Raw genomic sequence first — 25,644 nt, forward strand, 5'->3', positions numbered from 1 at the left:
TATACATGCATAATGTGCCAAGTGATAATAAATGCTACGAAGCAAAATAAATCAGGGTAAAGGGATAGAGACAGGAGAGGTGCTATTTTATATATGCTGGTTGTTCACAGTAATGAGAAAGTGGGAATGATCAAAATGCCCAACCAACAGGGGTATAGCTAAATAAATTACTGATCACCCTTATCATGGAATAGTAAGTCCCTAAAAATATTATGTAAATGTATATGCATTAGCATGGAAAGCTAGTCAAGATGTACTAAGTGGAAAAGACAGATTACAAAGAAATATATTTCATTTATGTAAATGTGTGTGTGTGTGTGTGTGTGTGTGTGTAAGTATGGAAGGACATAGAAAAATGTTTAGAGAAGCTATTCTACTTTATTCAGGGTACTTTTTGCTTTATTCTTTCAAGTCCTGTAACATGTGAATCTTTAAAAACCACGTGTACTGGGGCACCTGGATGGCTCAGTAGTTGAGCGTCTGCCTTTGGCTCAGGTCGTGATCCTGGGTCCCGGGATCGAGTCCCACATTGGACTCCCTGCAGGGAGCCTGATTCTCCCTCTGCCTGTGTCTCTGCCTCTCTCTGTGTCTCTCATGAATAAATAAGTAAAATCTTTAAAAATAAAAAAAAGAACTAACATGTACTAATTTCATGATTTAAGTAATAAAGCAACTTCCATTTCGAAACCAGAGTTTGGAGCACCAGCACATCCATTCGGGAACCTCGGTACAGGGAGCGGTGGCCTACAGCAAGGATGTCACTGTGGAACTGACATCCTACAGGCCCAAGGGAACCCCACAGCAGGGGGACCAAGGCCTAGTATCCACGGCGGTGACAAAGGAAGGGGCTCAGGCACGGTGGAGAGCCATAGCCGAGCCAGGCCAGGTAAGGCTGCGGAGACGGGGGCTGGAGAGGGGGAGAGCCCATGTTTGTCTTCCCATGGGTGGCAAGTCCTTGGAACCCAGAGGAGAGGTCCTTATGGGCAGGCCACACCAGGAAGCACTGCACATTATTATGTGGTGCCCCTGCACCCGAGCATGGGTGTGCCCCTCCCATAACTATTGCCATAGTCGCACCCTATTGAGATGAGACTATTGCCTGCCTACCTGGCCTCTCTCTTTCCTCCCCAGCATCACTTTAAACTGAATTGTATTAAAAGGATGCTTGAGCTTGCTGTCTTTAATGGGAAGTTAGTAGCATGTGCTGTAATCAAGATAACTTGAAAAGTAAAATCAATAAAAACCAGTGTTACTAAGTTCTTTCCAGATGTTTCTGCCTGCTAGTGCTCTGAGTCTGAAGCTGAACTCCACTGCTTCTCCCTTTTCTCTCTCTCTCTCAGACTCTCGTGCTCTTTTTTCTCTCTCTTGCTTTTGAAAAAGAGAAGAAAAAAAAAAGGGGGTGGGGCTGGTAAATGTTACGTGTCAGATTGCTAACCATGACGTGGGCTTTCCCCTTGCAATCAGAAGGCTTAAAGAGAACAGAAAGGAGAATAGCCCTTGTCCGGTGTACCTCCTACACCGCTAGTTCAAGTCTGACACCTCCTCTGCAAGGACGCAGCATGCAGGGGCCCCCAAACAAAGAAGCAACGTGTTGTCATGCGATGAGCACTGGACAGTCAGCAAGAGACCCAGGCTCTACCCTGAGCATTTTGGGAACTTGGGCAAGTCATTCTCAACACTGTCAAGCTGGGTTCCTCTTTGGCGAAGTGGGGGATTACTCTGGATCATTGTGAAGGTCACCCCTAACTCTGCCTCCCAGCACCAGACAGAGAGTTATCCCAGGCCCCTGCAGCCTGTTTGGGAGGATCTGCTTCCTTCAACTTCTGGAAGGAAGTGCACTGACCTCCCAAATGCAGTCTGCCAAGTGCCCAGGCCCGGAAAGGAGGCCTGCTCCCTGCTCTCGGTGGCTCCCGTCAGGAAGCCCAGGACAGAGTGCCAGGGGCAGGGTGAAGCTGTGAGCCAGGCCAGCCACTGGCTTTTCTGCCTGGTGCAGCTGGGCACAGCTATAAGGAGGAACAGATGCTTCAGCTGAGCTGGGTTCTGAAGGATGCACAGGGATCTGTCAGCTGCGGAAGAGGAAAGGGTCTTTAAGCCAAGTGGGGGCGGGGAGAAAGTTATGGGAGTGGCTGGAGACTGGGGGGAGTGAGTATTCATTCTCCAGTCACCCCTTGAAGCTGACTTGCATTGGACCACAAGAGCCAATTGTTAGATTTTCAGGAGCCTTGAGAGCCAATTATTAGACACAGTCATTACGGTGGAAGCCACGATGGCAGTATTTACACCAGAAATCTCTGGACACTACCAGTCAGGATTTTGGTGTCGTCTTCTTTTTCTGAGGAGTCAGTTTGCCAGCACGCCACTGATCTTCTCCCTCAAAAGGACTCCAAGCTCCCTGGAATGCTTGGGGCAGGAAAAGCAATTCCCTTTTTGTACAGTTGCCCAGAGTGGCAAGGGCTGGATTGCCTCTGAGAATGACTTGATGCGCCCGTTCCCAGAGGCCCACAGCTCTCTGCTCCCCACAGGTCTCTGAGAAGTCCTCTGAGAACCACCTGTTTTGTAACATCAAGGTAAGAGGCTCCCATGGCTGAGCATGACCAAGGACCCTGCTTCAACCAGAGGAAGAGAAGCCTCTGCTTACAGAGAGGGCTTGCTGTGACCCCAGGGACCCCAATTCCTCAAGTCCCCAGGTGTCCAGAGAAGGGGACCAAACCTGTGCCCTCGCAGGTGCTGGGTCCCACCCTCCCTAGTTCTGCCTTCTGACATTCCAGGGCTCTTCCAGACTTGACCTCTGAGCACTACAGTGGGAGCCACTTAGGCTTGGGCTGCAGCCCAGGAGGGCTGCTGAAGCCTTGGGGTCCGGCTCTCCCCAGGCACCCAGCCCTCTCTCCTCCAATGCTCTCCCGTCCACAGTGCTACATTGACGGCCCTTACGGAACCCCCACCCGCAGGATCTTTGCCTCTGAGCATGCAGTGCTCATCGGCGCGGGCATTGGCATCACCCCCTTTGCTTCCATCCTGCAGAGCATCATGTACAGGTGGGCGGACAGGCTGCCACCCCTGCCTGCATCCTAGGGAGCCCCCCTTCTCCCCTCACCCTTGTTCCCGTCTTCTCTCCTTTCACCCTTTCTTCTCTTTCTTGCTCTGGCCTTCCTCCCTCTCTCTTTTGGCTCTCAATCCTCCCCTTCCTCATAGGGTGGGCCCTGCTACCCTGCCCTTTCCCCCCATCCCCTGCATTGTTCTTTGGGGTCCTGAGAAGACTCACTCATCGCCTCCCCTCAGGCACCAGAAGAGGAAGAACATTTGCCCCAGCTGCCAGCACTCCTGGATGGATAGCGCCCAGGATGAGGACATGAAGCTCCACAAGGTGAGTGCCACCTCCTACAGGCAGGCCTCTAGGACCCTCTCCCCTGGAAGAGTAGGCTCTCCTGTGCAGATGCAGGGGAGGGACGGATGGAACAACTGGTCCCTATGCTTCCCTTAACACCCCATGTTCTCCTCGTGCCTCCCAAGTGTCCAGGCCTCCCCTTGCACCTCTGAGAGGCAGCCTGGGCCCTGAAGATGGAGTCCCAGTAAAGACCTTCGGAGCCTGCAAGTCAGACAGCTGGGATCCGGTTATAGCCGTGATGTGTACTAGCCATCACCTGCTGGTAGTTTTAAAAATGAAAACGTTTGCCTTCTGAAAATTCATTATTTTGTATAGGCCACTTAAAAGAGCTTCTCAAAAAAAGAATTATTATTCTTCTGGCTTCTTCCTAAGCTTAATAGTTGAGGACACTGCTTACTATGAACATTAGGTTATTGCAGAAAATCCTGACCTGACAGTCAGGAACCTGGGTCCTGATCCCATGCTGCTCTGTGACCTGGGCAAGGTTCCTACCTCTGCAAGTCTGTGTCACCATCTGTTAAATGGGGATGATAATGCGTGTCCTGCCAACACCAGGGCGTCATCCAGGTGCTGAGGATCACAGACGTGAGCATGCTATGAATGAGGCTGGCTCACTCTGAACAGAAGGGCCCCTCTCCCCAGGTGGACTTCATGTGGATCAACCGAGACCAGAGATCCTTCGAGTGGTTTGTGAGCCTGCTGACCAAACTGGAGATGGACCAGGCCGAGATATCACAAGAGGGTAGGAAAGGAACCGGGCCGAGGAAGATGGCAGCAGGGCAGGGCTCAGGGTCTTTGTAAGAGGGTGTTTAGATTATTCCATTTCTATCAAAAATGGGAGGGAGAGAGGAATGCTTTTTCTTTCCCCACTAAAATGTAACATGTGTCAAACCAAAAAAAGAGGAGAAAAAGGTATTCATAATCTCATCCAGCTATCCAAAGCATTCCAAGTATTTTAAAGGATGTCCTGGTATTTTTTTCTTATTTACATTTTACAAAAACATAATTTTTTTTCTAATTTCCCTCTTTTGTGGCATTTTTTTATTTTTTTAAGTCACGATGAATACCTGATGAAAATTTAGATTCCCAGGCCTCATCCCAGACTTCCAAATCAGGGTCTCTGAGAGCAGGGCCCAAGAATGCTTTTTTTTTTTTTTTTTTTTTAAAGTTATTATTCATTTGAGAGAGAGCGAGAGCAGGGGCGAAGGCAGAGGGACAAGCAGACTCCCTGCTGAGCGGGGGGGCTCCATCCCAAGACGCTGAGATCATGACCCGAGCCAAAGGCAGAGGCTGAACCGACTGAGCCACCCAGCCATCCCTCCCCAGGAATGTACATTTTAATGTGCTTTCAAATGACTCCTAGTCACACTTTTTTTTTTTTTTTAGTTTTTTAAGGAATAATTTATATACCATAACATTCGCCAATGCACGTTTACATGAATACAATGACATTATGACAAATGTGTGCAGCGGTGTAACCACCGCCACAGTAAAAATATAGAGCATTTCTATCATCTGCCAAGGTCTGCTCATCCTCCTTTGGCATCATCTCCTCCCCCCCATGTGCAGCTCCCGGCACCCCTGGATCTGCTTTCGATCACTACAGTTTTGCCCCTTCTAGACTCTCCTGTAAGTGGAATCATATAATATGAAATGTTTTCTAACTTCTTTCCCTTAACGTAATACCTTTGAACTTCCCCATGTTGCTGCATGTATTAGTAAGTGGTTCGTTCTTCTGCAGTGTTCTATTTTATAGATATACCAAAATCCCTTTTGCCACTCACTTGTGAGAGGATGTTAGAGTTAGTCCCACTTTTTAGCCATTTGGAAGAAAGCTGCTCTGACCATCTGCCTGTAAGTGTGGATATATTTGCCGGGTAGTATGGTCTGTGTTAAGTTTAACTTTCTAAGGAGCAGCCACACTGGTTTTCCAAAGTGGCTGTCCCATTCTGTGTTTCCATCAGCAATGGACGAGAGTTCCAGTTGCTCTGCAACCTCGCCAACATTTGATATTGGCAGTCTCTTACGTTTCAGCCAATCTAGTGGGAACATAGCAGTATCGCAATGTGCTCTTTTTTTTTTTTTTTAAAGAATAGTCTTTTCATTTTTTTTTAAAGATTTTATTTATTTATTCATGAGAGACACAGAGAGAGGCAGAGACACAGGCAGAGGGAGAAGCAGGCTCCATACAGGGAGCCCGACGTGGGACTCAATCCCGGGACCCCGGGATCATGCCCTGAGCCAAAGGCAGACCCTCAACCGCTGAGCCACCCAGGCGTCCCTCAATGTGCTCTTAATTTGCATTTCCCTAACAACTAATGATGCTGAACATGTTCTCATGTTATTTGCGGTTTGTGCATTTTTGAAGTGTCTGTTCAAGTATTTCGTCCACTCCTTTGCCTTCTTTTTTATTAAGTGGTAAGAGTTCCTTACATATTCTGGAAGCAGGTTCCCTGTCAGGTGCACATTTGATATATACATTCTATAAGTCTGTGGTTTATCTTTTCATTTTCCTAACTTGCCTTTTGAAGGGCAACATTTTGAATTTCAGTGTTGTCCGGTTTATCAGATTTTTTTTTCTTTTATTCTTCATCCTTTTGTGTCCTAACATCTTTGTCCCACCCACGGTCATGAGTATTTTCTCGTATGTTTTTCTTCTAGAAGTCTTGTAGTTTTAGCTCTTCATTTCAATCAGTCTCATAGTGAACTCCACAAGGCATAGGATATTAGGTCACAAAATCAATTGTATTCCTGTTTACTAGCAACAGATAATTAGTAATGAAAAACTTTAAATAGAGAGTTTAAAAACATGAAATACTTAAAGATAAATTTAGCAAAATAAGAGCAAATGTGTACACTGAAAACTACAAAACAGTTCTGAGAAATGGTTTTCTCTATGTGTTTCTTATATTTGTAATTCATTGAATTTCTGGGATGGGTGGGCTTGTAATTTTCATCAAATTTGAGCAAATTTGGGTCTCTTCTATGTTTTCCATTTCTCTCTCCATTTTATCTGCTTTCTTTTATTTTTACATTCTCTCATCCACACTTTTAGTATCTCTTGTGATAGGTTTGCCTAAATCCATCATCTCTGTTGTTTCTTGGTCTGTTTGTAGTAACTAAATTTTCTTCGAGTTCTGGAACATATTCTCTACCTCTTTGCATGCCCAATAACTTTTTTTGGATGTCAGGCATTGCAAACTGCACGTTGTGTGTTCTGGATTTTGTGGTATTGCTTTACATAGCACTGTGCCTTGTTCTGGCACACATTTATATGACTTAGGAGAATTGGGATCCTTTCAAGACTTGCTTTTAACTTTTGTTAGGGTGCGTGTGGAGCAGTGTCAGCATAGGGCGACACCTCTGAGGGCTCTACCCACTCCCCTGAACATTACAAGCTGTCTCCACTCTTGCTGATGGAAACACAAATTAACCCCAGCTCTATTTGAGCTCCTAGTACTGTTAAGCCTAGTGTTTTCTGGTAATTTTCTTTCGTATCTGTATTGATTAACGCTCAGCCAAAGACTTAGGGGAAATTTTATGTGGATTTTCAGAGCTAGGGAGCTCCTGCCTCCTTCCTTCTCTCCCTTCTTCCCTTCCTCTTTCTCTCCTGTTCCCCTTGCTCTTTTCTGTGCATTTTCCTTTTCTCAGTTTTATGACTGGCAAATCCCGGCTGCCTTGTGACTTCTCAATGCAGTGAGACCAGCACCAGGCAGTAAGCTGGGGTTCACTCCATCTGTTTCTCTCTCTCAACGACTACAGTTCTATGCTGCTTGATCACATGTGTCTGGAAAACATAGTTTTGTATATTTTGTCTATTTTTCTAGTTGTTTAAGGTGAGAAGGTAAATATGATTCTTTTTTCCTCCAACATAACTTTTCTAAAGATTGATTTATTTGTTTTGAGAGAGAGCAAGCATGCAAGCAAGGGGAGGGACAGAGAGAGACTCTCTAGCAGATTCCCTGCTGAGCACAGAGCCTGATGTGGGGGCTCGATCTCATGGCCCAGAGATCATGACCTGAGCTGAAATTAAGTCGGATGCTCAACTGCCTGAGCCACTCAGAAACCCCTCCTACATAAATTTTTAATGTACATCGTCTGCTAGTAGAGATGAACAGGTGAAGAAGCATAGGTGTTGATTGGGAATGAATGCTCAATAATTGTCCTGCTGAGGTGGCAGGGAAAAGGGTGTAGAGAATGCTTTAAGGTAAAGGTTAAACAACTTAACACGTACGAATTCTTTTCCCATTTGGTCCCTTCTTTTACACTTTTATCAAAAATGAATGTTTGGGGGCACCTGGGTGGCTCAGTGGTTGAGCATGTGCCTTTGGCTCAGGGCATGTTCCAGGGGTCCAGGATAGGGTCCCGTATTGGGCTCCCTGCATGGAGCCTGCTTCTCCCTTTGCCTGTGTCTCTGCCTCTCTGTGTGTGTGTGTCTCTCATGAATAAATAAATGAAATCTTTTTTTTTTTTAAATGAACATTTTGGGCAGCCTGGGTGGCTCAGCGGTTTAGCGCCTGCCTTCGGCCCAGGGCGCGATCCTGGAGACCCGGAATCGAGTCCCACGTCGGGCTTCCGGTGCATGGAGCCTGCTTCTCCCTCTGCCTGTGTTTCTGCCTCTCTCTTTCTCTGTGTCTCTCATGAATAAATAAATAAAATCTTTCAAAAATAAAAAAAAAATAAAAATGAATGTTTTGAATGTCCTCCTCCAGGCCCACAGTTTCTCCCTCCCACCCCTAAGGGTTGCTGCTTACATCCTATGCTAAGCCAAGGCTGAATCTGTATGATAGCATGGTTCTCTGGGTTCCATCTTGGTCTTCACAGGACATCTTTATGGAACACTGAGGTTTTATTTTATTTTATTTTATTTTATTTTATTTTATTTTATTTTAGATTTTATTTTATTTATTCATGAGAAACACAGAGAGGAGAGAGAGAGGCAGAGACACAGGCAGAGGGAGAAGCAGGTTCCATGCAGGGAGTCTGATGCAGGATTTGATCCCGGGTCTCGAGGATCATACCCTGGGCCGAAGGCAGGTCCTAAACCCCTGAGCCCCCCTGGGATGCCCATGAACACTGAGGTTTTATACTGTGTTTTAAAGTAAATCTGTTAGAATCATTGTTTTGTTTTACTTATGGAATAAGTAATATGAGGAGGAATGTCTTTAGATATATTTCTAACTTTAGAGAATTGGTGGTTTTTTTTTAAATACTTGTTGAGTTCAATGGAATCAGATCTTATTTGGCTGTTTAATTATCCTATGGCTGCCATGAGTGAGTTTAAATTCCTATGATAAATAGTTTCTAAGTTCAAGTAATCAAACACAGTTTTGTGTAAGAAACATTCAAACAGGCATAGTTAATTATAACAAACATTCAGAGCCCTAAAGCACGAGTCAACAGTATTTGACACAGAATTGGTAAACTTTAGAATGTTGCAATAAAGCTCCTTGCCCTTTCTTATAAATAACAATTATAGCAAATATTTATAGAACCTCCACTTTGTTCTAAATGCTTTTATGTATATTAATTCACTAGAAACTCAATTTTATGATGACAAGCTTGGGGGGGAAGTTTAGATTTCATTTAAGTTTCCTGGTTACTGGTATATAAATATTTGCAATTTGCTTCTTCCTAATCTGTATAAACAAAGGGTAACAGTGAACCCGGTGCTTTGCATTTTCAAAGCCACTTGAGTCAACAACTTTATTACCTCAAATTTCTTCCAAGGTTTTTCATTAACTGCAACAGAAGCTCATGACTTCTGATTTCAACTTTAATTATTTACCAAAGTTTGAGTTCAAGAATTTGTGGTTTATTGCTTTTAATTTCTACAGCTTAAGCTTCGAACATTCTGTTTGCGCTTGAATCTTTATTCCATCCCATAATAGCTATCGAAACTTGGGGACATTATCTAACTGCTTTGCTTCGATTTCCTCACGTGAAAAATATGTATGTGACTAGTACCCACCTCATAGGGTTGTCATGGGTATTCAATGAGATCATCTGTGCAGCACACAAAACGGTGGCTGGAGCTTAATAGCTGCTCAGTAAATTTAGCAGCATCAGTAGTAATAGTAGTAATAGCAGTAGCAGCATCTGCCTTTGGCTCAGGGTTCATATTCCAGGGGTCCATGATTCCAGTAGTTAGCAATAATAGTGGCAATAGTAGTAGCAGCAGCAGTTGTAGTATTTTTTTTCTTTTTTTAAAGGGTTTTATTTATTTATTCACGAGAAACACAGAGAGGAAAGAGTCTAGAGAGGCAGAGGGAGAAGCAGGCCCCATGCAGGGAGCCTGACGTGGGACTCGATCCCGGGTCTCCAGGATCAGGCCCTGGGCTGAAGGTGGCACTAAACCACTGAGCCACCCGGGCTGCCCAGCAGTCATAGTATTTAATGACTATATAATGAATGACACAGTTAGTGGTCTGCCGTGCTGCAACTACTGGACATTTTATTTGTTTCTGTTTCTCCACTCTCATATATAAAGCTGCAATTAATCTGTATGTGCACCTAGTTTATTTCCCTCCTTTGGATGATCTACTTCAGAGACTTTTCCAGAAATGGAATGAATGTCTCAAACACTACAGATTTGGAGAGGGTGAAACCCAGCTCATTCTCCAGAGCTCCTCCTCTCCGCCCCACCATGGTGTCACTCTCCCCTCACCCCCTCTTTGGGGGATGGGGACTCTGAGGAAGGCGAAAGAAGGGGGGTCCCTCTCAGGCATGTGTCTCTATGGTACCTCTTGTTCCCTCCCAGCCACCCAGCCCTGCTCAAGTTAAGTGATATGTGAAATAAAAGGTGTTTTCTTCCTAGACCCATTTGCATTTTAACAGTGACTGAGACTTTGAGCCACAGGAAAAGAGGGCTAATGGCAGCACAGAAGACAGTAGAGAGCCAGCTGGGATGGCCTGAACACTTTAGTCTTGGGAGAGGAGAAGGATGAAGCTTGTGGACCCCACGTCCCAGATCAGGCCCCATCATTTCCAGCTGGGATCGATGCGCAGGTGGAAGGTGGCACTTTGCCAGCCTTTTCCTGTCATGGCACACGTGGAAAATGGTAACATTTGTATGCCAAGTCAGGGAAAACGGGGGAAGCTGCTCGAGCACAGAGGTGCCCAGCAGGGAGCTCCAATCACCCCGAGAGCCAAAGGGACCAATGCCTCAGCAAACCGATCCCGTTGCAGGCACTGGGCTGTGGACGCTCACCAGTATCCAGGCCTGTGTCCAGGCAGATCCAGGCCAATCTCTGCCCTGTCCCTCCTGTCCTCTGGCTCCCCTTCTGGGATGCTGTTCTCATCCTGCCACACCATGCTCCAGTCCCCACTACCTGCCACCACTTGCCAGCTGGGCAGTCAAGGCCTTTCACATTGGGCCTCAATGTGTGTCCGGTTGCATCTCCCATCTCCTGTTGCTCCTGTGCAAGGATCCTGTGTTCCAGGCAGGCAGTCCCATCGCGCCCCACAAACACCACGTCGGTTCCAGCCTCTCCTCCTTGGCTCCTCTGCTCCCCCTTCTCAGCATGCCCTCCTTTCACACACCCCACTCCAGCTTTGAATCCTGCCCCTCTCCCAAGACCGACCCCTGTCCCCACCCTCCCAGGAAGCAGGTCCGTCTGCTCCAGCCCTTCCCTGTAGATCAGTAGCATTGGCCATCTGACCGGCTCATTCAACCTTTGACCCTTTAGTCTCGGTCACCTTTTCAGGCGCGCATGGCCTGTGTGCCCAACCAGACTGAACAGACGCCATAAGATGTGAAAGCGTATGAGCTTCAGAGCCCAAAGACTGCTATGCTGCTAGAAGGGGATGCATTTCCCCTCCTAGTCCTGAGGTGGTTTTGGGGTGCAAGTCAGACAGAGGTCACACAGTCACTGCCTACGCCTTGCACAGAGTAGGCTCTGATCCAGCGGTGGGCCATCCTTCCTTTCTAAAGCATTGGTCACTTGGAGGTTGCAAAGAGCACAGTGGGCTCTGAGCACTCTTAGTCTCTCTCCAAGCTCTGGGGTAGGGGGCTGACATCCTGCCGTGTCCCCATTATAGGCGTGAACCCCTCAATGTCACCTTCTCCCACCACCAGGCCCCTTCCTGGAGCTGCATATGTACATGACCTCTGCACTAGGCAAGAATGACATGAAGGCCATTGGCCTGCAGATGGCCCTCGACCTCCTGGCCAAGAAGGAGAAGAAGGACTCCATCACTGGCCTCCAGACACGCACCCAGCCTGGGCGGCCTGACTGGAACAAGGTAAAGGCCTGCTAGGACCAGCGGGGCTGAGAGCCTAAGGCAGTGGCTGGGGCGGTTAGGACCAAGCAGCTCAGGGCCAAGCATGAGACCAGCATCCCGGGTCCAGCCAGGATCACTGGCGCCATCACTATCTCACCTTGTTCCATCATTGGGCTCAGTTTCCCTCTGTTCAGAGAGAAAGTTAGCCAGTTGGACCTCCTAGGCTTCCCCCCGCCCTGATTCCCTATGAACCAGGGTCAGAAGGCCTGAGTAGACGGGGTCTTGGGGAAAGCATCAAGTCTTATCCTTCCCGGTACAAATGGAAAGATTGAAGCCCAAAGGCACAAAAGTTGGTGGTCTTTCTATTTGATTTCTCAGATTGGCTTTTAAATCATTTCTCCCCCTGAATACTTACCAGTCAGGGTGCAGTTTGCATGAGGAGCCAGAAGGTACTGCTTTTCAATCTGATGGCGATAATCATGCCCAGGTGGTGAGGGGACAGGACACCACTGATGCCTGGGCACCAAAGAGGGATTTTAGCAATGGCCTCCTTAAGCAGAATTTGGGGTGGAAATGGGTCTTCACTGGCAAAAAAGCTGGACTTTAGGAAAGAGGCATTTCAATGGAGGCAGGTGACCGACCGGTGGACGACTAGCACGAGGTCTGGGCAGTCGGGGTTCAGCGTGCCCACGGGGCCCTGTGGCCACCCTCCAACACTCCCCACAGGCGTGCTCTAGGAGTGGAGGGCCTGGGTCTTTCTGGTCCAGCCCCTTCCCGGGGTCTGGGTCAGGTCAGGGGTGGAGCACATGGCTCCTTAATGGATGGCGATGTGTTGGACCCTCCGCTCTGAAGCCAAGCCTTGGAGCTCCTGGTGGGGACAGAGGGCCATCACTGCCACCCCTTACGTTGTCAGCTCCAGGTGGGTGTGTCCCCGAGCAGCTCCGCAGCCTCACTGGCCCCCCTCTGCTCTCTCCTGACCCTGTGTGGGCCCCAGGTGTTCCAGAAAGTGGCTGCTGAAAAGAAGGGCAAGGTGCAGGTCTTCTTCTGTGGCTCCCCAGCTCTGGCCAAGGTGCTCAAGGGCCACTGTGAGCAGTTCGGCTTCAAGTTCTTCCAAGAGAACTTCTAGCCTCATCTCCCCCGGTTCTCCCAAGCCCACGCTGCTGGCCAACTTGATCCCGTCGCCCCAGTGCCCCACAGAGGCCAGCCTCAGGAGCCACCTGGCCCTGCTCCACACACACAGCAGGAGCACCCAGGCCAGGTGCACCTCCTTCAGGACCCTGGGGAAAGGCCGGTGCCCTGGGCCCTGTGCTGCTGTGCACTCTGGGGTTGCTGAGAAACTGAGGGGGGGTGCTTCCCAGGCCACTGCTCCTCCCAAAAGTCCTCCGAGGGAGACTTCCCCTACAACAGTGGTCCCCCACCTGCCAAATCATTCGGGATTTTTATCCCAACATTTTATTTTCTTTTCCATGCATCCACGTATCTTGTCTTTCCGATGCATTTCCAAGCCCGCTTTGCCCATCTGAGGAGCGTCCTTTACGTGCACACTCCTGGGTCCCGCTTGCAGCAATTCTGATTGTGAAGTTCTGGAGGTGAACCCCGGAAAATGTATTTTATTCAAAACCCATCCTCTTAGGAGGAGATGAGCAGCAGATTTCCCACCTCTCTCTCTCTGTCACCGTCTCCCTATCTGTGTCCCTTCCCACCCCGCATCGCTCCCCCTGCCTCTCTCTGCCTCTCCCCTGCCTGCGTGTGTCCCCTGGTGTCCCTTCCCAGCTCCACGTGTTGGTTTCTCCCTTGTCCCCATGCCCTGAGTCATCAGAGGAACAGATAGGAGACAGTCTGTGGCTGCGTCCACCCGAGGGGGACACAGGAGAGCCAGGACACAGGACACAGGAGAGCCGTGCGCCTGGAAACCTCGTTGCTTGAAGCTCAGCTGAGCCACAGGGCTGTGGTGCAGCCCTGGAAACCTCTCCACGACTGACTCTTCATCTGAGAAATGGCACTGGTGACATCACCTGGTCACAGTTGTCATGAGAGCAAAATGGGACGTCGGTGCTCAGGACATACATCTTCCATCCCCGCATGGCTCTCCGTGTCTCTGCACCTTGTCCCTAGGCAGCCTTTGTCCCATCTGTCACTGTGTGCTGGAGTACCTGGCAGGGAGCGCGAAAGCCCAAGTTCTCCTGTGAGACACTGTGTGGAGGGCAGGGGTGGGAGGGGGGCTGGCCTTGCTGCTCAGATTTGAGCTGGTGGGTCCCGCCTGCCCCACACCGTGAGCCCCTGGGAACCCCCAAGGTCCTGGGTGGCCTCCACTCTGCAGCCTGTCCTGCTAGTTAGTTCTTTCTCTTGTGTGGGAGCCTAAACCACTCCACCCCAAACCCGCTTTGGGGAGGGGGAAGGGGGCTTCGAATGCTGCACTTTCCCATAGAATCACAGATTGTGCCTTTCTTTTGTGTGGATTGGAAGGCCCAGAAGGGGAACAGGTAAAGGAATTGGGTGAGGAGGACACCCCTTATATAGATCTGGGCATCCAAAGGGGGAGCTGGGACCCAGATGAGGGGGCGGTGTGCAGAGGGTGAGCGGAGAGGGCCGAGGGAGGCATCCTGTGGGAAAGTTGTCTTCACAGAGCAGCAGCGAGAGGAGGGGATGGTGGCGGAAGGAGTGGAAGGACACCCTGGGGGAGAGGGCACAGTGCTCCTTGAGGACAGAGGCAGTGGGAGAAAGGACATGGGGTACAAGAAGCAGGAGGAGCAGGAGCACGTACGAGAGGAGGAGGGGCCCAGCTGGCAGCCCCACAGGGAAGCACTGGGTGCAGAGGCGGGGAGGAGGGGACCCAGGCCCCCCTGAGCCCCTCCTTGCTGGGAGCCTGCACACCTGGGAGACCTGGTGCCGGGCACCTTCCACCCGGGCCAGGTGCAGTTTCCAGCAAGCCCGGGGTGGGCGCACAACTCACACGGAGGAGTCGGAGGAGTCGTGTTATCAGCCTGAGGTCACACGGTCTTGGAACCCATTGCCCTGCTGGGTTGGTTCTTTCCCCTTCATCAGACCTGCGAAGGCTTGGGGGCAAACTGTCACCACCTGTAGCGCAGAAGTCAACAGGGTGTCCTGACTCAGGGCTGGGGCATGTGCTGGGAATGTACCAAAGTCATTTGGAAAGTTGACAGAGCAGAGTCTGTTTAGCATAGGACTTCCCTCTGTGTCTGTCTGTCTGTCTGTCTGTGTTCATCTGGAATTTTATATCACACAGAGGGTGAGAGGAGGGGGAGGAACTGGGACATAGATCTAAAATCCACCCAGGGGCCACACGTTTGACATCTGGCCACCTTAGTCCTGAGGCTTTCTCTCCAGACATACTGCAGGTACCCACTGGAGGGCGCTGCAGAACCAGAGATCTTGGAGGTTTTGTCTGCGGGGAAGGAGCCGGGTCCCTGAGTGGCAGTGAATCCAAGGCAGGCCCGAGGACACTGTGCCCCACCCCGAAGCTCGGGCTCCAGGAGCACCTCCGCCCCAGACCTGGGCAGATGTGTGAAGTCAAGAAGGTTCATGTTCCAGATCAGAGTTCCTGGAGCTGCCAGCCCCTAGCACCAGCACACAAACGCGCACACAAACCCTGTCCCTACCACCCCCCCACACACACACACACATACCCCTCCCTCCCTGGGCTTCCCACTTTTCCATCTGTAAGTAAGGACAGGATAGGCCTGCTGGGGGACAGCGTGCAGGTCCAGGCTCCGCCCTGGGGCTCGGCCATCTACCTCTCTTCGTAGGTGGCAGGATCGAATATGTGGTCTGTCCATCTGGATGTTGCCTGGATGTGCAGATGGGGGCCGTCCTGCCATCAACCAGAAAGAAATGCATCCGCATGTCTGGCTGACCTTCCTCCGTAGGCATATGGGCATCTAAGAGGGTTCAGGCAATCACACACACACACAGGGAACAGAGGGAACACAAGCCAACTACAGGTAAGGGGTGGGTTATGTGGCCGTGAGCTCCCCACGGTCAGGCCTGGGCCCCAGCATCTAGCACAGAGGGAGGGGCGGGAGCAAAGGGCTTATTTAACTGGAATTATCCTTGGGAAGGAAGGGTCCTCTGCATAGAACTGTCATTTGGAATCTGGGATGCCAAAGTGCAAACTCTGAGCCCACTGAACCAATGGCCTCGCCGGGCTCCACGAGGCTGCTGTGCCCCATGGTCAGCTCCCACAGAGCCAGCAGGGGCTGGCAAAACGATTAGACAGGCCCACCCGGATGAACCAGAGCCACAAGTGCAGTCTATTACACTGAGAGCCAACGGGCATGGACGGGAGGGGAGGTGACACGGGTCATATTGACAGGTGTCAGCAGTCTTGCAGACAGAGTCAAGATGAGGGAGGGATCAGAGATACCAGCCAAGGGCAGCCCTGGTGGCTCAGCGGTTTGGTGCCGCCTTCGGCCCAGGGCATGATCCTGGAGTCCCGGGATCGAGTCCCACGTCGAGCTCCCTGCATGGAGCCTGCTTCTCCCTCTGCCTATGTCTCTGCCTCTCTCTGTGTGTCTCTCATGAATAAATAAATAAAATCTTAAAAAAAAAAAGAGAGAGAGAGAGAGAGAGAGACCAGCCAAGACTGGCCCTGGGCAAACATCTTGGAGGTGACCAGGGGGCCTTTGCCCTCCGAAGACAGAGCACTGGGTCCCACATTTGCCTGTGTCCCAGTCAGCTGTGTGACCTTGGGTATGCCCCGTGACCTCTCTGAGCAGTTGCTTCCTCATTTATAAAATGAACAGATTAAGGATGAGTATTTTAAAATGCTAGTATATGCATATTCCTTTCTTAAAAGATATGCAAAAAAATAGATGTTTTTCATCTGTTTGCTTTGGGAGTGGGAATGGAGGGACAAGAAGGAAAGGATTTTGTTTGGGGGTTGTTTTTATTTTTATTTTTTTTTTACGTTTTATCTTCTAATCCTCCATAAAGTCTGAAGTTTTTATGATAGCTGTAGGTTTTATAGTTTTGTTTTGTTTTTTTTTAAAAGAATGCTGAGTACAAGAAAAAAGAAACAACTTCACGTAACCCAAAAGAAACTGCTTATGTGTATGGAGCAGGGGATAAATCGGTAGAAATGCGTTGGGAGACAGGAGACACACCAAACATCCACAGTGGTCAATGGTGGAGGGGGTAAAGGAGGACCTTCACGCTTTCCTCTTTCCTATTTTATGTATTCACGTATTATACACGTAACGTTTCACATTACAGTATAGAAATTTTACACCACGCTCTTCAGGAATTGCTTGTTTGCTTTTTAAACTATGCCCTTAGGTTCAGGCCTAATATCGTTTCTTTTTCAAGAATAAACAAAACGGAGAGGTTGTCTGAAGTGTCATTAAGATCCTGAATGGGGATCCCTGGGTGGCTCAGCGGTTTGGCACCTGCCTTCAGCCCAGGGCGTGCTCCTGGGATCCCGGAATCGAGTCCCACGTCGGGCTCCCTGCATGGAGCCTGCTTCTCCCTCTGCTGTGTCTCTGCCTCTCTCTGTGTGTGTCTCTCATGAATGAATAAATAAAATCTTTAAAAAAAAAAAAAAGATCCTGAATAATGAGTGGCTCCCAGATGAAAGTGTGTGGGACGGGGCTGGGCAGTGGGATCGGCCCCTCCAGCTGGGGGCGCTCTGGGACTTCTTCTGCAAAGGGATGTTGGGACAAGCCAGGATTCAGTGTGCCAACCTGTGGGCCCCAGGGGGCTACGAGTAAAACACAGGGCCCCTTCCAGGCCTGAGGCTGGTCCGCAAAGGAGACTGCAGAGGCCTCGGGCACTCGGGAGAAGCCGCCTGCTGGGGCAGGGGGGGGAGGGGGGGAGAGGGGGGTTGGGTCCAGCGACAGCACAGCCGCTGGGGGCGCGGGTGGGGGACACTGTTCCTGCTAAACAAGCACTCATAGTAACCAGCCTTCCCGACAGATTGATGCCTCTTTTTATGATCTGTCTTTACAATATGATGACTCTCTCCTTTTAAAAATAAGATTCATTCAGACAAGACATTTATTTTATGGGGAAAGCCATCCCGGGGGGGGGGGACAAATCCTCAAGCTGAATGGCAGAGATGGCTGGAAAGAGACTTCACTCTCCAGGCAGCTTCCAGCCTCCCAACCTTGGCCACGTGGCAGTGGCCCCAAAAGGGCTCCCCTATCCTGCCCACGGACCATCTTGGGCAATGGGGCCACCTTGAATCATCTCCACTGTGTGGAGTGTAGCCTGGTGGAGAAAGCAAAATAAAGAAAAATAGGTAGTGAGTTTCTGTGTGGCAGGGGAGAAAAGGGCACATTTTTTGTGTAAAAAAAAAAAAAAAAGTTCAAGATGTGGTAGGATAGGAGTTTACATATATAGATTAAGCTTGTCTTTAAATGCCCCTGAGAGCCGTCAAGAGAAATGGATTATTTGTCTCTGTGTCCCTGTGATTGGAATAGCGCCACCACCTAGCAGGCGCTCGGCTGTGTGTCGTCAATATTTCTCTCACCGCGGTCCCTGTTTCTGCTGGTGGCACCAGGAGGTAGCATCGACTCTTCTGTCTCCCCCACTCTCGGGCCCCAGCCGGTCACCAGGCCCCGTCACATGACATTCCCCGTGTTTCTCACATCCATTCCCTCTCCCCTTGGCCCTGCCCAGGTTCAGTCTTTCAATCGCCTTTTGCCTGGACCCTGGCAGCAGCCTCCTGGCTGGTCTCCCTGCCTCCAGCCTCTCCCAGCCATCCCCCCACACACACACACTGTTGCGGATCTAATCACACAACTTCCTGTTGTGTAACTGTCCCTTTGCAGTCATCCGAGCCCCGAGACTGGCACACGGGCCTCCCCGATAAGCTAAGGACTCAGTTAAGATCTGCAACCACCACGTTATTACCGGCCCTTCCTGACCTCTTGAGTCTTACCCTTGCCATCTCCCTCTCCAGGTAACAGAGCTCCCCCCAGAGCACCTTCAAAGCCTTGGCCTCTGCAGCGCCTGTCGTGCGGAGCACCCTTTCCCATCTTCAGATCGAGGTTTCAGAACATTTCATCACCTTGATGAAATCCTTGATGACCAACTTGTCACGGAATAAACAGCCTCCTTCGTATGATGGCACAGGACCTGCCTCCACTAGGGATCTTCCACAGGTACTTACCTACTAGCCTGGGAGTCCCTTGAGGATAGGAACAGAGTCTGTCTGTCTTTCTGGCCCCTGGCATGTAACAGGCGGTCAGTGAAGTCGTTGGTAAGCTAACGGGACCCCCATCTCTTCTTCCTTTCCTTATCCTCTTTGCTGCTCCCCCTCGAGGGTGGGAAAACCCTAACATCCCTGCAGGCAGACGGGACCTTTCAGGTGAGTTAAGCAGGCAGCTGCCTTCAAGGCGGGACTTTAGGGCTCCTGGAAAGGCTCCTGCCTCCCTCACCTCCCCTGCCTCCCACACTGGCTTCTCTCCCATGAGCGCAGGTCAGGTGTAATAGAGACATCCCAGTGACAGGGGTGCTTATGGACTCCAGCCCTCTCTGTGAGACGTGGAGGTGGGGCTTGTGGTCCCTTGCACCTGAGACACCTCCTCCTCCTCTTCCTCTTTCTTCCTGTAACTCAAAAGAGATGAATGACTTAGAAAGAGCAAATGAATCAGAAATAGGGAGAGAAAAAAAAGAGTAATTTTGCCAAGTTATTATTCAAAGGAGCTCTCCGGGACTCAGAGCGAGAGCAGCCCCATCCATCACTCCGCAGAGCTGCTCGGCCGGTGGGGGAAGTGGCCGGGCTGTCCGTAGATGGCTCTGCGTGAGGGAGCAGGTGCATGAGTGGGCAGCCAGGCCGGGAGCCCGCGGCCCTTTGCCAGCCATCACAGGGGGAGGGAGGCCAGAGGGACACCGAATGGGGTCAGCCAGCCCGAAGGCCCGGGACAAAGTCCATTGACCTGCTTTTTCTCGGCAGGCCAGAGCCCTGCAGGCTGTGCTCTGGGCTGGGGCCAACTGGGGGGCGGGGAGCACCCCTCGGGCCAGAGAGGAGAGAGAGGTGGTGGGGCAAGCCTCCGGCCTGGAGCCTGCTCCCCTCAGCTGCTCCCTCTAGGCCTTTGCTACCCTGGGGGGTGCCAGGGAGTGGAGGGGCAGCCCCTACCTCCTCCCACCAGAAGGAGAGCCTAAGCCACCCTCAACCCTGCACCCCAAGGCTGAGCCCAGTGAACGCTCCTTGAGCGGGCGAATGAATGAATGAATGAATGAGAAAATTATGACAGCACATTGCTTCCTTCTCTTTGTGATTCTTATTCCTTTGCCATAATCTTTACACAAAAGTTATCCCTTGCTTATTAAATTATAATTATAATCTTGACTTGGGGGCAAAACCTAAATCAGATTTCGCTCTATGTGACAGCGCTGCACCAGGGGGCCTTGAGCGATCCGCGGGGATGAGCAGAGGGCAGGAGGGAGGCGCAGAGCCTCTTGAAGGGCAGGAAGGCCTCGGTCCATTTCCCGGGTCCCACCATACCATCACCTGGGAGGCTGTGGCCCCCCCGGGGTTCCACATTAGGGCGCATTTCCGTGCCCTGAAGGAGACAAGTCTGTGGAATCCCTACCATTCTGGGCACTGGAGTTCTACAGTGGATGGGAGGGTCGAGGTGTCTGCCCTCGGTTCCCTCATCTGTGAAATGGGGACGAAATCATCCCGGTGCCTATTAGATAGGACCACGGTTAGGATTAAATGAGTTAATGTGTGGGAGGTGCTTAAAACAGTGCTGGGCATGTAGTACATTCCAATAAATGGTTATTTCTGTCCTCGTCGGTTTGGACTGCTGAAACAAAATAGCACAGACTGGGTGGCTTATACACAACACAATTTATTTCTCGCACTTCTGGAGGCTGGGGGTTCAGGAACGATCAGGGTGCCGGAGTGGTGGGGTTCTGGCGAGGACCCTCCCAGTTGCCCCACTGCCATCAGGAGACACCTGTTGTCCCTTGTCTTTAGATCCTTGATGACCAACCATATTTGGAAGCCTCCTAAGAACCCCCCTCCCATCCCAGGGAGGACCACCCTGCTCCCGGGGGTCAGCAAACACCACCACGCCGCCCCGCCTGCGGGCCCTCACACCCCGGCAAGCCCTGGCCAGGCCGCGTGGATCCTGCGGCAGCCGACGGCGCCCCTCCCTGTGTCCTGTCCCCAACCCACCAAGCCTGGGCTGCAGGAGGCAGAAGGAGATCAAATCATAGCTCCTCCAGCTCATTAGCGCTGCCTTGTGAATTCCGGGAATAATGTATGTTCTTTTCTCCCCTGATTGCTTCTGAAATCTCCTGCCTGTTTATCAAATCTGAGCCACACTTCCAAGCCTCTGCTCTTGGGCTCTGCACTCCCCTTCTCCAAAGGGGAAAACAGCAAAATTTTCCTGGGGGTTTCGATTCAGGGTTGAGGATAGGAAGGCCAGTTTCAAATAACCTGGCCCCATGGCCCCAAAGGGTGCAGGGAGATGGGGTGGGGCTTTCCGGGGTCGGAGAGTCTCAAAAAGAACCTGGTCCCCCAGGGATGCTGGGTGACTCAGTGGTTGAGCGTCTGCCTTTGGCTCAGAGCTTGAGCCCAGGGTCCTGGGATCGAGTCCCACATCGGGCTCCCCGCATGGAGCCTGCTTCTCCCTCTGCTTGTGTCTCTGCCTCTCTCTGTGTCTCTCATGAATAAATAAAATCTAAAAAAATAAAAAGAACCTGGTCCCTCACTCAGACTGGACGGAGGCTAATCTCCCAGGGAGTGGAGCTGCTGCTCGTGCCCTACTTCCCCAATAAAACCCTATGGAATCAGCTGAGGCTTACTAGTCCAGTTTTTCAAAATCATTCATTCATCCACTCATTCATTCACTTCACATGCATTTGCTGGATGCCTGCCTTGTGCCAGGAATAGTGCCAGGCGATAAGAACAGGGAGCGTGGTGCATACAAGGAAGCAGATGTCCCAGAGAGCCTCATAAGGTGCTGTGATGGCCGAAGGAGGAGGGAACCAAGGTCGGGGTAGCGTGAGATGCCCCCTGGCCTTGGTCTTGAACATGGAGTAGGAAACAGGGGCGGACATTCGTGGGTACAAGTCGGAGCATGTGTGCAGGCTCAGCGCCATGACTGGCTCTGGGGTGGATAGGGGGAGACAGAAGGGTCAAGGTGGGGCAAGTCTGGGGGCGGGTAGCAGGGGAGGAGTGCAGGGTGGAGCTGAGCCCTGAGAAGCCACTCCAAGATTTAAAGCAAGGGCATGCATGACAGGGTCATGAAAGATCAGTGTCCACGTTTATAAATGAAATGGAGGCTGGAGAGCAAATGCAGGGAGACCCAAGGGGGAAAGAGGACCAGGACCCAGGCAGAGGCGGGGGTTGGATTGGGGAGCAGTGAAGAGGCGATGAAGGGGTGAGGGGTGAGGGCAAAGCCTTCCCCACACCAATACCATCCAAGCCGAGACACACAACCCACTCAAACCAGCCCTAGTGAAAGGAAGGTTGGAAGTTAGGATGGAACCACCCCAGGAGAGGATGGACCCAAGTCAGGAGTGAGGATGCCCTTCCCTTCTCAAGGCCCTGAGGTGGCCTCAGGTCCCTCTGCTCCCTGCTGGCTTCCTCTGCTTGCAGGACCCAGCATCCAGCCCCAACTGGTATCAAGACCCCTTCGCAGAAGGCCTGGAGGGCTCAGGGATTGAGTCTACCCTCGGGTCACGGGGTGACCCGGGGATGGGATCGAGTCCTGCATGGGGCTCCCCGCAGGGACCCTGCTTCTCCCTCTGCCTGTGTCTCTGCCTCTTTCTCTGTCTCATGAATAAATAAATAAAATCCTAAAAAAAAAAAATGACCCCTCACTGAGGGGCCATAGTCTCTGTGTCCCTTCAGATTCAGACGCCTCCGTGCCCCCAGGTGGGGCCTGGCTGTCTCAGGTGGGGGCCCTTGTCTGGCCATCAGCCATGGTTGGGGTGGGGAGGGGCCTGGACGTCCCAAGACTCCCCCTACAGCAGCTGTGAGCCAGACGTGTTCTCCAGGAGAGGTGTGGACAGGAGGCGGTGAGGGTGCCTCGTGCAATGATCGCCTCTACGCGTACCTCGATGCCCTGTGCCCTCAGATCCCACCAAAGCCTCTCATTCTCTGGCAGAGGCTAGTGAGTGCGTGTGTGTGTGTGTGTGTGTGTGCACACGCGTGTGATCTCCAGCTGGTCTCAACGTTCCCTGAGGCTCCTGGAACCTTTCATCCCTCTCATATGTCCCTACAGAGCACTTGGAAAAGAGCTTAGTAACAGCAGCAAACAAAGAAAGCCTTTTTGCTTGATCTTGGATTGTATCTAAGACCATTTTTAAACTGTTTCTCCCTACTTGAGATCCGCAATAGTACATTTGCCCATCGAGTGTTTCCCTGTGTGGCGTCCGCCAACCCCACCCATCAACAGTGAGGGCACAAGACAACCTGACCCCAACGTTCTTCCCCCTTTTCCTTTGCAAATAGAACCTGACTTTGTTTTGGACAACCCCAGGTGATAAATAATGACCAGATTAGCTGGTCATGCAAATTCTGATGTAGGCACACACCGCCACCAGGTCCCCCCCACCCCCACCCCCACCCCAGGTTGATGGTAAGTGAGAATCTGCTGGGGGTTCCTCCAGGAAAGCTTTTGTTCTTTTGCCACCTCTGAGTCCTGCTTCCTGACTTGACTGAGTGGGATTCCTGGACACCCTGAGCTGTCCGTTGACCATGAGGCGGAAGCCAATCCGTGGGGTGATGAGAAGAGAAAGGCCCTGCCCTCGCCTGCACTGCTTCTTGCTCCAGGACAGGAAGTCCGCGTGTCTCTGCTCTCACCCCACAGCCCCTAGAACAGTGCCTGGCGGGGGGGCAGCTCTCGGTAGTTCTCTGTGGATCCAAGGAATGACTGTCTTGACCGCGTAGGGCAACGTTCGTTGGGTGATGTGTTTCTTACAACTGAACAGATCCCTAACCAATTCACACTCCATGCCTATAGAAATCCATAATGGTCTAGGCTAAAATTATAAATGGAGTAAGGTGAGTGGACTCACCATTTCAGGTGCCTACCTAAAATTTGAAAAGAGGGCAGCCCAGATGGCTCAGTGGTTTAGCGCCGCCTTCGGCCCAGGGCGTGATCCTGGAGACCCGGGATTGAGTCCCACGTCGGGCTCCCTGCATGGAGTCTGCTCCTCCCTCTACCTGTGTCTCTGTGTGTGTGTGTGTGTCTTTCATGAATAAATAAAATCTTTTTAAAAATAAATAAATAAATAAATAAAATTTGAAAAGAGATGCTGCGAGAAGCCACTGGGTCCCCTGACCCTCTCAGCCTTTCTGTGCTTAGAACAGGGCCACACGCCCCTCACCCTACAACTTACACCTGCACCCCTCCTTGCTCCTCAAGGGAAGGGCAGGACCACTCATTGTCTTCTGAACTAATGATTTTGGGTGCTAGCCATCGCCTTCTGGTCCCGACTCCAGGAGCTGAGGAGGCACGTGTGACCCCGATCTTCCCAGGTAGGAGAGGTCAAAACCCCACCAAATATGGGAGGAGGGAGAGGACTGGAGGGGAGGCTTTATCTTTTCCTGCCATGGCTCCAGCCTCCAATTAGCCCTGAAGTGAGCCATTAACCTACTAATTACCAACCAATTAGCTCCAGTGGCTGGTGCTTCCACAGCTAAGTCTTCCTCCTCCTCCTCAGCTACAGGAGGGGCCCCAGCAGCCTCACTTCTCACCCCCCACAAACTGTCCTGGGGGGGAACTGCGCATCCCCTGAGCCTCCCCCCGTGGGTGCTGAACATGGACAACTCAGCAGTGAAGGGATGTGGCCATTCACAAGTTATATTTTTATCAAATGAGATGGAGAAAGGAAATCTCATGAAATAACCAGCTTTTCTGCAGGCCTAGAACCTAACTTGGCAAGATCTCCATTAGCCTCCCTAGTTTTATATCCAGCTAGTACCAGACTTCAAGTTTCTCAGCTCCAGCTCCACGTGCTCCTAATGGTCTTGCCATGCTGCTGTACGTCTTACCCATGGTTCTCTGAAATGTCACCTAATGTCATCTGCTCTTCTCTTCAAAATCCAGCTCAAAACTCCTTTTCCCTAGGAAGTATTCCTGCTTCGCCTTTCCAACCTCATCATCAATAGTCTGTGCCTCACGCTTCTAAGCACGCACTTGAGCGTGGATTAATAAATGTCTCAAATCTTCATGCTTGCCCGCGTGCAACCTCCTTGCCCAATCTAAGCTCCCAAGGGTAGTGCCTGCAAATCTCTCATAATGAGCATCCGTGGTTTGGTGCACAGTGAGGACTTGAAAATCCTGCTATTTCAATGATCTATTGCTGTATAATATACACAATTTAATGGCTCAAGACAACCATTTTGATTGTCTCTTGAGATGGGAGGGTGATTGCATCCACCGGACAAATCTTCCATTGCACATGGTATGGGTGGGGGCTGCAGCCACGGGAGAGCTGGACCAGGCAGGAGGGCCAGGAGAGGTCATGCCCATGGCTGGTGCCTTACAGGTGTGGCTGGAAGGCTGGGTTCAGGGGGACATGGAGACAGTTGCATTTCCCTCTCTCCACCCTCCCCATATATTCTTAGGGTTTCTCCTTTTCCATGTATTCTCTTGATACGGTCTCTCCAGCACAAAGACACCAAATTTCTTACATATTGGCTCAAGGTCCCCCAAAGCACAAAATTGTTAGTTTCCAGGGATACTCAAGGCCCAGAACTGTCTCAGTGTCCACCACATTGTATTGGTTAAAGCAATCCACAGACCGGCCCAGATGGGACACCAAAGGAGGGCCAATCCTTAGAGCGGGACTGTAGGGACAACTGGTTGACCAGAGGACATCTTTGATACCCACCACCCCCTGAATGCCTACTAGCATTTTATAGAGGCTGGGATCTCCTTTTCTAAGGTGCTGAGATTTCTTCTAAGACTCATCCACCCCACACACAGTGTTTCCATCAAGACACACACACACACACACATGCACCCTGAAACCCTGCCACCCCAACCGGTAAAAATAATCAAATCCCTAAGATGGTGAAGCACATTACATGAGTTATGAAGGAGAGATTA

The 25,644-nt window shown here is 50.9% G+C and overlaps 1 protein-coding gene across 4 annotated transcripts in view; it reads left to right on the forward strand.

Annotated features, from left to right (window-relative positions):
* NOX5 (NADPH oxidase 5) overlaps positions 1 to 17,168 on the forward strand; it is a 109,731-nt gene extending 92,563 nt beyond the window's left edge. For 3 of the 4 annotated variants that reach the window (XM_025472346.2, XM_035708707.2, XM_035708708.1), the window contains 7 exons: positions 692 to 886; positions 2,523 to 2,567; positions 2,911 to 3,035; positions 3,280 to 3,364; positions 4,028 to 4,127; positions 11,463 to 11,629; positions 12,603 to 16,955. In XM_025472346.2, the coding sequence (XP_025328131.1) occupies positions 692 to 886; positions 2,523 to 2,567; positions 2,911 to 3,035; positions 3,280 to 3,364; positions 4,028 to 4,127; positions 11,463 to 11,629; positions 12,603 to 12,734 (849 nt within the window). In that variant the 3' untranslated portion in view covers positions 12,735 to 16,955. Of the gene's footprint in view, positions 1 to 691; positions 887 to 2,522; positions 2,568 to 2,910; positions 3,036 to 3,279; positions 3,365 to 4,027; positions 4,128 to 11,462; positions 11,630 to 12,602 lie in introns of all 4 variants that reach the window. The other variant, XR_007407275.1, reaches the window with a different exon arrangement.
* Positions 17,169 to 25,644: the final 8,476 nt, after the last annotated feature.

The sequence above is a fragment of the Canis lupus genome, chromosome 30 (assembly GCF_003254725.2).
Source record: "Canis lupus dingo isolate Sandy chromosome 30, ASM325472v2, whole genome shotgun sequence".
Classification (NCBI taxonomy): domain Eukaryota; kingdom Metazoa; phylum Chordata; class Mammalia; order Carnivora; family Canidae; genus Canis; species Canis lupus.